Source organism: Nymphaea colorata, chromosome 4 (genome assembly GCF_008831285.2).
Source record: "Nymphaea colorata isolate Beijing-Zhang1983 chromosome 4, ASM883128v2, whole genome shotgun sequence".
Classification (NCBI taxonomy): Eukaryota; Viridiplantae; Streptophyta; class Magnoliopsida; order Nymphaeales; family Nymphaeaceae; genus Nymphaea; species Nymphaea colorata.
The window spans coordinates 17,388,691-17,401,648 of record NC_045141.1 but is presented as its reverse complement, the minus strand read 5'-3'; the positions used below and the strand labels follow the sequence as shown (position 1 = coordinate 17,401,648).

The window sequence follows — 12,958 nt, the reverse complement described above, 5'->3', positions numbered from 1 at the left end:
ATAAACAAAAGAAAACCATAAAAATTATTACCAACATAATTTCCCTTTTTTTCAAAATATGACACGTTATCCCAGCAAAATTGCTGTTTTCCTTATAGGGAAAGGTTGCGGTGGAGCTCAACCTTTGGATCCATGGATGCACTTCTTTAGCATTTAATTCGCCTAAGAACCGTAAAAGAAGGAGACCGACCCTCAAAGCAAGCAACTATATAATTTGGCCCGTCCATAAGGTGCGGAGATTAAGGGTGCCGGTGTCTCCATGATTATGTAAGAATTTGTTCATGTCTCAGAGGCTTGAAATCGTCGTTGGAATCAGAGAGACAACCTGCTTCCTCCAAATGAACAAAAACAGCCAGCACGTCATATCTCTCATCAATTGATCAATATATAATTGCTTTTCACAGAGGCAACCAAACACCCCGTGGGTCGACAACTGTTTTCTTTCTTAAACTTGAAGGAAAACTCAGTCCTCAACCCTTACAAAGTTGGTTAAAAGTTTTTTCAATCTTTCCCAGTTTCGAATTCAAACTGCAACCGATGCTCGAGCTTTCTTAAGGAATCATTTCCAAAAGAATTCGACTATTACTGCCCATCTGATAACTGTAGCTCTCCCCACTATAAGAAACCGGCCCTTGCGTTTGTTCAGGCTTCGCACTTGGACATATATAGAGAAAAGGCCTCTTATAGTTTTGGATCAATGTAGTGGAAAACGGTATGGCAGCATATCGGCTGATACATACCTGCCCATATCGCAACACTTCGCCCATAACGTTCTTATTTTTTTTTTTTGTAAAATTTGAAGAATAGTTTATAGGTTGTATTTGATAGATCCGAAGATTGGAGGCCTACAAAAAGAATAGTTAATTCTTTTTTAATGGTTCAGTGATCATTGGGATGCCAACAGTTTGTATCTTGCAATCCCAGACCAGAATCGCATCGGAAGCCATCTCGATTTGCATCTGACTATGCTGTAGTACTTCAACAAGCGTATGTTTCCTTACCTACTTTCTCTTTACAATAGAAACCTTTTACTAAGATTTTATTGTTCACTTTTTGGCAGATAATCGGTGTTTCGTTACGCCTTTCAGGGGGAAAGAAGGGAAAAGCTCCGCTGTCGATGGCATAATGCTGCCTTCCTTAAAGGCCTCCATAAGGGAGACGAAGTGGGTGTTAACATCGGGAACCTTTTAAATCACTTGGTCTGGAACTTTTAGATCACTTGGGCGGAAACGCCTGCGATCGTTTCGTTAAACTGAACAGACAAAACGACGTTTCTTCCTTTTTTAACAGGCAATCTTTTGCCACACACGCTCAGTGAAGTACTCTTAACCCTATTGATCAACTCGAACTTTTTGTGTCTAATTATAAGGTTTTAAGCCATTAACTTCTAACCAAGTGGACGACGATGTTATCTGAGAGCGAAACGGACGTCCATGCAGATTCCAAAGCACAGGACCATTCTGCCAATGAACAGCTTTTTTATCTTGTTGATGAGATCGCATAAGATGAGGGAATCAGGATAATGCATGTGAGCAGTTAGATGTATGTGCCACAAGCAGATGTATTCTTTTTATGTTTCCCCTGCATATTTGCCATGATCAAAAGATCAGCTCCACTTTTTATATATTGGTATCCCTTATTCTACTAGGGTCCAAGATTTTTTGAGTTGGTGCTCCTCCACAAAAAAACTTTTTTGGGCAGTTATGGCTATATGAGCAATCAAATGTCTTAGGGATGTTAATATATCCGACTTGAATTGGATATCCGTTCGATTGAAGGGTTCCAAAAAAATTGGATACGAAGAAAAATTTACATCCAATTAAGAAATCGATTTGGATTTAGATTTAAGAAATGTCATCCAATCGGATTTGGATTCGAATTGGGATGTACATAAATATTTGATCGGATCTAGATCAGATTCAGTTTTAAATAAATATCTTATATCCAACGCTTTTACAGTTTTGAAAATCGGCAAGAAAATTCAGATTCAAATATAAATGTAAACAATCGGACTCAAATCTGTTTTGGATTGTAAAATTGGATTTCGAATTCAGATATAATTTTCCTTCATTCTTATTCCAATCCAAATTCTAATTCAAATATATGAATATCCAAAAAATCAAATATAGTCAAGAGTATGTCTGATTTGAATCCAATCCATTGACATCATGAACAAATTACATTAAGGTATGCTTGATGGCTTTTAATCACAAACCTAAAGCTAATGTGAATTCTACACTTTGTGAGACCCACTATTTAAAACATACAATAAACTTTGATGGTATGGATTTCAACGGAACCCAAGAAAAACTCATATCTGAAAGGAGGGTGGAGAGTGGCCAGCTCTTAGATGCTCAATAATTGCAAATGGTATTAGTGAAATCTTCGATCACCTCATATCCCAATATAAGGTAACAAACATAGGCTTATTGATTTTAATTTCTTAGGACCCACATCCTACCAATGTAGTTAAACCCATGGATCAGACTATTTTGGTAGAGTGAGTAGGAGAAGTATTTTCATGTGAAGCTTTCACCCTTCCTTCCTTCCATCCCTCTAAGGAGCCTATTTAGATTTTGACTTACAAAGATATGCATTTTTAATGACATCTAACAAGGAGCAGCGTATAATATCATGCTTCACATGGCCAGATGGCGGCCACAGAGGCCGTCTGTGTTGGGCACAACCCCTAGAGTTAAGCGTACTTCACATGGCCCGCCCGACGGTGATGATGGGATCCATTTGAAGAAGATCCATCCAACGCATCCCGAGACAGATGACCATTGTTTCCAATTGACAGCTTGCTTTTGTTTCCGCATGAGACTCAAACCCACGGCGTCCACTCAAAGAAACCCACCAGCGAAGTGTTGCGAGGGTCAACGTGAGCATTCACAACCTCTTCAGATTTGATATATGCCTTCGTGATTTCCTCGTTAATGATTGCATGCACTGTAGCTGGTGCATGCATATCATATTTTATCTTTCAATTATGGATCCAACTAAAAATTAAAAAAATAGTAAAAAATTAAACACTAGTCTATCAATAACACTTTACAAATTTAGTCTATATTAAAATTGTGAGAGATCTTCGATGGCTTATAAAAGAAACTCATTAATAAGATGATTGTCTTGTTCTAACCTTTTTGGAGTTTGAGCTGAAACTGCTATGGGGTGAGTTGGGGATCCGCCAAACTAGAGGCCTGAGCTCAGGAATGGGTCGCGTTGTTATACTAACATGGTTCAGGAACCTGCGTTCACGAAAGAAATGATGTTAAATATTATTCAAAGGAAAGACAAGTTTCAGGAAAGACCCACGACTGCTCTTTATAGTTTTTATATAGCAGTGAAAGCTACTGAGCCAATTCGTGCCGATCTAGAATATTGTTGCAAACAACTAAAGCAAGAACCAGTTGGACATCGCCTGTGCTGCTGCCTTGACTACTGATTTCTTTTAATTACCGATCAATGGCTTCTTTTTCTCCTTAAGTTGTTTGTGGTAATTTATTAAGTACCATTGATGGTTGTATTTTAAGTTAGCTTGATCATCACCAATATTACTCCTTACATCAGTATTTTCTATTTTCAGATGAGATTAAGCTAATCCTACCTCCCAAGTTGTCTTTCGGTGCCTGGAAGTAGGCCCTCCGCTATGCACTATTTGTATGTCAGTACACCTTTTTTGCAGTACAAAAGGTTGACACACGACTATTGATGGCAAAACTGATGGTCTTAATAACGCAGGAAACAGTTAACCATTAATTTTGTCAGCACTATCGATCAATGGTTTCTGCATCTTCACTTTACTAATAGGCTTTCTTTTCACTTTGAATTAATCTCGAGCATTGAGCAAGGTACTCGATAGGTAGCTAGTATCCAGCCCAACTCGGTCTCAACAATTAGGCACCGGGTCAGCCCTGATGGCTTATCGGCGGGTTGGCCCCGATGACTTATCATGAATTTCACAATATGATTAAAAATCAGTTTGTTGCAAATTTAAAGACCTTTCAGACTAACGTGGGTGGATAATTTAACAGCTCATGAGTGGAGAATTTAACCGCTCATGCTTCATTGACTAACATTTCTTAATTTTCTTTAGAACTTGGTTTTCTTCTAAATGCTCTCTTCCTCAAGCAAGGTCTTACAAGGGGGAAATTTTCCACTAAGCATGCATGTAATAATAGAATGTTAGCTGCTTTTTAATGTGAACAGGATAGAAGGATCAATTATGATAAATTTGTTGCTATGATGAGGAAAGGAAACTCATAAGCAGACCCAAGGAAGCACGGGGAGTCATTTTTTGAAACCTCATTTGTATGTTTGTGCTTCTTGTTCAACACATGTATCCCAAGCAGGCTTCTTGAAAGCAGGGAGATCAATCATGTTGTAAGGAAATCCGTGATCATTCGGGTCTGGATTAAAGAACAGTCTACGGGGCTTTCTTGCAAAAGGCATGTGGAGGGGTGAATCTCGAGGAAATAGCAAAGCAGCACAGAACATATATATAGTCATCATCGTAATGTGACAAACTCCAAGGGGAGAAGCTGATACATATCTTCATGGATTTGATATATAGTTGTTCTTGATTTATTTAAATGGGGTCTTCTTGAACGTTACATAAATTATAAGTAAATTCTAACTGTGACTAGATAATTCATTGTGAAAACTTTAATGATTGATTTATCACATTAAGCAGTTTGTGCTATAACATATAATAGAATGTCATATTTCACCTTCACAGTTTTCTTTCGGTTTTATGTTGCAGGTTCCTGTTCAAGAAGTAGATGAGGCTATTTTATATATATATATATATATATATATATATATATATATATATATATATATATATTAAAGAGAAGAAGGAAAGGATATTTCATGTCTAATTATTGAATTTCGATGAAGGGGATGGGGAATCTGCTCCCAGAAGCACGCCCTGTGTATCTATTGCGATTGCAATGGTTTTGCCTCAGGATAATTAATTTATTATTGACAACCGAACTCTGATCTGTCTTTCTTTCCTTTTCAACATCTTGTTCTCAAACAGTTCTTTTCTTTCCTTTCTAACATCTTGTCATCAAACAGTTCTTTCATTATGGTTTCCAGTTCACTGGTTGCTTCTTATGTTCCCATTACAGCTCAAATCCATGGCGGTCCACTCACGTGCTGCTACTGCGAGAGGGGTAAGATACAATAAAGAAATCGACGGACTGAGGGAGAACACCGAGACCGATCGCTCAGAAGGATTCGGTGCCCGCTTTAAATTTAAATAGATTTTTACTTATATTACTTGATGATTGATCTGATGGCCTCAGCAAAGCAGGAAAGAGTGAACAATCAATTTTGCCAGTACTGTCAGTCGATGCTATCTCAATCTTTTTTTTATTTTATTGATTTTAATTTAAAATCAATTTAAAATAACTTTAATTAATTTTTAAATTCATTAAATCATAAACAAAGCACAACTTGGCATTGGGCCCGTCTGAAATGGCCTAAAGCTTCACAAAATTGAGATTGGGCTGGCCCAAAAGTTCTTGCCGGTAGCCCCTTCGTTGAACCGAACTTTATACCCACGGGTATTTGATTTGATGCCCATCCATATTTAAAATTTTAAAATTTTATATTTTAATATCTCAAAAATCCTTAACAACACACTAAAAAATTTTAAAGGTGCCATTGATCACACATGAAAAGTTTTTAAAAATATCATTGGAACACATGAAAAATTTATAAAAAAGTCATTAGCAGTGCACCAAATAAGTGTTAGTGTCATATGCCAAGAAATAAATAAATAATATATATATATATATATATGTGCTCATCAATCGACTAAAAAAGACAAAAGAAAAGCCAAAACCGCTAAGGAACACTTATAAGTCACTAGTAGCTGCCGTCCCTTTTGACTGTTAGCTCATCAAAATATAATTTGGGGTATTTGAGATTTTTAAAATAAAACTTTTGACAGATTGTTGTAGCCAATGTATGTATCTCCAGCCACCGAGGAATTGCTTAGGAGATGAATTTGAAAAGACCCTCCATCTTCGTTTTGGTCCTGAGCATGGCAAGTCCGATTTCTCAAATTAAAATATGCTTAAGGAATCATGGGACTGAGAAGTGAAGGAAAATATACATTGGCTAAAACAACCCGTCAAAAGTTTTGTTTTAAAAATCCAAATACTTGAAATTGTATTTTGATGCGCTAACAGTCAGTGATAGCCGCTTTGGCTTTTCTTTTGTCTTTTTTGGTTGATGAATATATATATATATATATAGAAAGAGAGAGAGAGAGAGAGAGAGAGAGAGAGAGAGATACTTGAAGCTTTGTTGATGAGTGGAGGAACACGATGTCGAGCCCTAAAGTCTCTGTGCTTTCAACTTCTCCCGTTCGTCTTCCCCAACCTTTGGAAAGATCCCCATGCCACTTGACAGTCGTGGGCTTCGTCTTGCTCTCTGATGCCTACATGCACAATGGCCTTCTCTACTCCAAACCAGCCATACCATTCGACGATGTCGTCCAACAGCTGCGAGTCTCCCTCTCAAATTGCCTCCTCCACTTCTACCCCTTGGCCGGCCGCCTCGCCACCGACCCAGAAACCACCGTCTTTGTCGACTGCAACAACGATGGAGCTCAGTTGGTGGTTGCAGCTTGCCATGACATCAGTGTTTCGGATTTAATCTGCGCAGGAGATGTTCCGGCCATTGTGAAATCTTTCTTCCCACTGATTGGTGCGGTCAACCACGACGGTCATTCCTTGCCACTCTTTGCTGTACAGGTACGCTTGTATCATATATATTAGAAAGTAGCAACAGGAACATCATGAAAGCAATACCAAATTTGTAGTATATACGATAAGCGTTTAAGCAAAAGAATATGTAGCGCTTTTAGCAATGTTGAATGATTTGTTCTGTCCGCCAAAGAAAATTGGGAATGAAAGTCGCCCTTTCTAGCATCTACACTTGCAGTTTGAGATCTCACATAATCCCCTTCATTTAGATTTGTTTTGGCTCGACTAAGGAAAGATAGATCTGGATTGCTCATCTCCAAATTTTCCTTGTCGTGGAATAGCCCCAGTCAGATCTTCGTTCTTTTGCAAGCCATCATAGGAATGTGCAACTACTCGACCTAGCTCAGGCTAGGCTCGAACTCACTTTTATAAGCTCAACTCTAGCTCGACTCGTTTATTAAACATGTCAAGTTCGAGGACGAGTTGAAACTCGAGTAATAAACTAATCGAGTTCAAGTTACACAAGCTTGACTCGTTCAAACTCGAGTCGGCTTGTTTGTTTTCCATTTTTCTAGCTATATCTTTCATTCTCTTTCTCTTTATTTTTCATTTCTCCCCTCCCCCTACCCCACCCTCTCTCTCTCTCTCTCTCTCTCTCTCTCTCTCTCATTTACTTCATTTTTTTCTTCTTCTTTCCACCTCTTTTTATCGGGCTGCAACCGCAAGTCGCAAACCAGGTAATAGGTTTTTTGTTTGAACACTAGGTTATACGAATAAGTGTATAATTTATTTTTTATATGAGCAATGAAATTTAGGTAGAGATTCTTCACACATTGCTTTCTGGTGAACAATTTATATTTTAGATAGGAACAGTGGAATAATACTTTAGTTGGTTTTTCAAGAAGATGAAAATCATTATTCACTTACTAGCTTAAATAAGATGGGCTCAAGTTCACACTTGGTTAACCGAGTCAAGCTCTAGCTTGCCTCATAAAGCTCAGCACGAGTTCGAGTCAAGCAATATGTGAGTCAGTCGGGTTCGAGCTGTCTCAACTCAGGCTAAACTCACTTGTTGAACATTCGAGGTTGTTTGATTGCTGTCCACTGGGACAGGACGGACAGGACGTCCTGTCCATTACACTACTGTCCTGTCCTCATGAATAATGGTGTTCCTTGTCCACCGTTTGATGATTTTAGGAACAGAACACAATGTTCATTTTGTCCAGCGTTTGTTTTGCATACGTCTGTTCTATTTGTCCTGTCTGACGTTTGTTTTAAGAGAAATTTTCTCGTGAAGCGCTTTGGGTTTAAAAGTGGTGTCAATGGTTCCGATGCAATATGACATTATATTTAAACCCGAATTCAAGTAAACAAATTTGATAATATATCTCCAATTACGACCAAATAATCACTACACTCCACAAATTTTATAATCATTATAAAAAATGAAATTTCGTCTATGATATGTGATTGGGACAAATAGAGACAAGAGTAGGCAACATTACAATTTCCTTTTTTTTTTTGTTCTTAAGTTCTTCAATAAAGCACCGCAGAAAAGGCTCCGCCTTCATGATGACAAATGGTAAGCAACCAAGGCTGTCTGTTTCTTCTCTCGCTCTCTCTTGTTATTGGGCATTGTGTATAAGCGATAGGTTACGCATTCTTCTCTAACAGCTAAGATCACAAACTCACGTAGTACTTGAAATGTAGACATTCATCAAACTCAGATGAACTGCGTGACTCCGACAATTGTGTGCATTAAACTTGTAGTATATGATGTCTCAATCATGTGGCAATGTTGTCAAAGCTTATTGGTTTTTAAATGTTTCTGCCGCCATGTCTAAATTTCAATGTTACTGTAACTTCGGAGCACATAAAACACAGTTGTACATATGGAATGCGAGTCAGGTTGGGCCCAAGATAGACCCAGACTGGTTTCAAATTTTGACGAGAAAGAGAGAGAGAGAGTTCTTCAAATGGCCTAGAGGCTAGAGACAATACAGATGATCCATGTTCCTATCTCACCTGATATTGATAACGTGGAGGTTTTCATATGGGCTTCAAATTTTGATAGTCCACATTTGTCATAACTTTCAACGCTCCTAACACATAAGATTCTTTTTTTCTGTTTTTGTGTTTGGAGATCCTAGTATCGGTTCCCAAGTTCTGCAGGTGAAGAAGCTACACGAACAGTTGTGAAGCCATTCACATTGCTCCTGTGGGCCGCATGTTATAACCATATTCACAAATTCTTTATGACTTTTCCATTCTCTCTAAACTAAATTCATGTGCACATTTAGATTGATTGATCTTAATGAAGAGAAAATACCTGAAAATTAGTTTCAGAATAACATGATTAACATAAGATCCCATTCATTTGTTTGTGCCCATGCCATACTTACAAACTCAAGGCTACTCTGACCTCAAAGCGACTTCAAGAGCAAATGCCATTCATTCATTTGTTTGGCATTTCTCTCTCAAACATTTTGCCAAACGTTTGGCATGCAAGATCGTTCTAGGCATATAGAACATAAAATTGGGTAATACTGTGTCAAGCCTGTCGATATCTCGTTCATGAAAGGAGTTTTGGTTGGTCCAACTATCATATCACCTGCATTCAAATTTGGGGTAGCATCAGTGTCAAACAATATGACTAGCATTTCGAGTTTAAATGCATTACTTCCAAAATGGAAAGGGGAAAAGCTCAGGAGCATACCTGTAGACTGTAGTTACTCTCTTCTTCCGTCCACTTGTAGTTACTGCCCCTTGGCCAGGCACGGGACCATGTTATTTGGCAGACCATTTACAATTTTTTCATTTCCATAATATCAGTAAGATATCAGTCTGATGGATTGCAAGTGTGTGGGAATCTTCAAGAACAGAAAAAAAGATGGAAGGGCACACACTGCGACGGTGAGGAGGATCTGCCGGTGAAGATGCAATAGATTTTCAGGATGAGAAAGAGAAAGGGCGAGGGGGCGGAGACGGAGGAGAAGGATAGAAAGAGAAAGGGCTAGGGCAGCGACCGGGTGGAGACGAAGAGAAGGGGCAGCTCGGGGCGGAGACAGAGAAGAAGGGGCAGAGACGGGGGCGGAGATGGAGAAGGGGAAGCTGGGGAGGAGACGGACAGAAGAGAATGAGCAGGTCGGGCGGAGACGAAGGAGAAGGAGAGAGGGAAAGAAAGAGAAAGGGCGAGGCAAGAGGAGCTCGGGGTCGGGGAGTCTGCGTTCCTCGATGTGTTGTTCCGTGGTAAACGACGGAACGCGTAGGAACGTCTCTCCTATTTATACCCTTTGTTCTCTGTCCGTTCTGTCTTTACTGTTCTCTGTCCGATGTTTGTGTCAATTTTGTCAAAACAGAACGTGTCTGTTCTGTTCCGCCGTGTTCCAACACAATCAAACGACCTCTAAATGTACACAGTGACCATCACAGCTCTGTCAACTCTTCTTCTAATCAAATACCCTTTAATCATATATACAATGTGCTCAAGTATTAGCTTGCAATTACTGGATACCCGCTAATGCACATCCCATAAATTTCTGGGTGAATGGAGAGACTCACTGCCCAGTAAAAGTGCTGAACTCTTACCCAAACCCTTACCTTCTTAGGGTTGTACATCGTTGATTGTATTTTTTTTTATAGTATAAGAAGTTAACACATTTGACACTCAGAATAGTTATCTAATCCATCCCTACCCTAAGTCATTGTGCCAACCCTCTCCAAAGACCATTTCTGATGATTTTCGTATTATCCTTTTTTTTATGGAAAATAAAGCTCTCACAATTTTTTTTTTCTACATGAACAAAGGCTTCATATTCTTTATCGCTCAAAGACTTTTGCTCTTTAAAATATTCAGGTTACAGAGTTAGCCGACGGTGTATTCATTGCTTGTTCATGCAACCACAGCGTCGGAGACGGCCAGTCATTTTGGCACTTCATGAACAGCTGGTCGGAACTCAGCAGAGGAAACCAACAGATATCGCGCAAGCCGGTCATGATCCACGCCTCTGAACCCATCCATTACATCCCCACAAAAGAAGAAGTGACCAGCATCGAGTGGCTTGCTGGTGTAAGAGAGCACATTTTCCATTTCAGCAGGAAAGCAGTGGTTAGCCTGAAAGCCAAAGCCAACCAACAAGGGGAGATGGAGAAGGGAGAAATCTCTTCCCTGCAGGCATTGACAGCACTAATTTGGCGAGCCATAACAAGAGCCAGGGCATTGGAAGCAGAGCAGACTACCAATTGTTGGTTGGCCGTAGAGGACAGGCGTAGATGCAACCCACCAATGCCGGAGGAATACTTTGGTACTTGCATTGGTCTTGCTTGTGCGACATCTACTGCTGGCGAGCTACTGGGCCAAGAACTGGGCTTGGCCGCCCGGGCCATACACGAGAAAATCGCGAATTATATTGTTGACGCTAAAGAGGAGAAGCTGAAGGGATTGTTAAGGGAGCGCCGCCCCAGGAATCCGGCGGCCTTCTTTGGGCGGGGCGGTATATTGGTTGCAGGCTCACCAAGGTTTGATATTTACGGAAATGATTTTGGGTGGGGGAGGCCGATGAGTTCATTCAACGAGCCTGCGGCGACGATTGACGGGAAGGTGGTGGCTTCACAAGGCAGAGAGGGAATTGGGAGCGTCGATCTGGAGGTTTGCCTACCGCTTCAAACCATGAGAAACTTGCTGTTGGATGAGGAGCTGAGGGAGGCCTTAGCTTCAAACTAGCAACACTATGAGGATCTAGATAAACAGTATTATGCTTTATGAGGCACAACTGTTCTGCATATGCTAGAATGTTAGCTTTTCAATTCGCCAACTTTTTCTCCAATCTCTTAAGAAATCTTAACAAATTATTGTAGCACTCTCGAAGTTTAGTCAAGTATCAAAATGAATGGATCTACAAAAAGGAGACTATTAATGAAATGATTATCGTGATTCCTAACTTTTTTAGAGTTGAAACCGAAACTGGTAGGAGGCGGGTTGGGATTGTTGAACCAATGGCTCGAACCCATGAGTGGATCGAGTTGTTATAATTGTTGCGATGATCTTCTTGGAGTCTTCCATTTATTAGCGGGACACACGGTTCATCAGACTATCTACCACACTCCATTTTATAATATTAGGAATACTTGGATGCTTTCAGTAAGTCTACATTGATCGGGAACAACATAGATTTGTCTTCGTTTATTTTCAGGCTAACAGACTTGCGGGAGGCCCTGCTGAATAGTACCCATCTCATTTGCAAAACAAACAGGGACAATTTTAGGGGGAGAGCAACGCTATCTCTTAACTTGTGCAGTAAAGGCTCCAAGTCATGAAAGCAAATTCCATGACAACCTGTCCTAAGCTTTCCAAAGGTTCATCTTACTTTAAACACGCTGCTTCCTTATCCAATGAAAATAACAAATTCATAATGTCATTAGTCAGGGCTATTTGGTCATGGATCACCCGGTTCTTAACAAAGTCTCCTTGATTTTTACTTATAATACATTTGGAGAATGTTCTGCATTCTGGTTGCCATGACTTGGGAAACAATTTTGTATAAGCTAATATACAAAGCAATGGGTCTAAAGTCTTCAATCTTGACTGCACTTCTCTTTTTCGGGATAAGCATGAGATTGGTATGATTAATGCTTCACAATATTTTACCCGTTCTAAAGAAGTCAATAACTGCTTAAAAATATTTGTTCCTTCCACTTCCCAAAGCTTCTGGTAGAATTAATTCAGGTACCCGTCTGGGCCGGCTGCACTGTCACAGTTCATACTCATCACTGCATTTTTAACTTCCTCCTGAGTGACTGGCACAAGAAGAAGAAAGTTCTTTTCCGACACAATCTCTCCCTCACTAATCTCTTGCGGAATGTCTCCTAGAGCATCCGCTTCATTAACAAAATCCGCATAAAACCTTGTTGCTACCTCAATAATCTTCCCTTCATCCACTATTTCTCTGCGCATAATAATCATTGACTCCACTTTGTTTCTATTTGTTCTTCTTTTCGCCACTGCCTGATAGAAAGCCATATTCCTATCACCATCCTTAAGCCATTTATCCTTCGCCTTGTCTTTCCACATGGACTCCTTCATCCATAAAGCTCTCTCCAATTTTCTCCTGACCACAATTTCCATCTCCGCTGCCATTTCATCTCCTTGCTCTGCCTGGAGTTGAATACTAGATAGCCCCCTTGAGCAGCCGACTAATATTAACATCAAGTTTACCAAATTCTCTTTTGTTCCACTGCTT

General features: G+C 39.8%; 1 protein-coding gene across 1 annotated transcript; it reads left to right on the top strand.

The window, feature by feature from the left end:
- The first annotated feature begins 6,312 nt into the window (after nucleotides 1-6,312).
- On the top strand, nucleotides 6,313-11,600 carry LOC116253417 (uncharacterized acetyltransferase At3g50280-like). Its single transcript, XM_031628219.2, has 2 exons — nucleotides 6,313-6,767; nucleotides 10,576-11,600. The coding sequence occupies exons 1-2, from the start codon at nucleotides 6,339-6,341 to the stop codon at nucleotides 11,440-11,442; spliced, it is 1,296 nt and encodes a 431-aa protein (XP_031484079.1). The 5' UTR covers nucleotides 6,313-6,338; the 3' UTR covers nucleotides 11,443-11,600.
- Nucleotides 11,601-12,958: the final 1,358 nt, after the last annotated feature.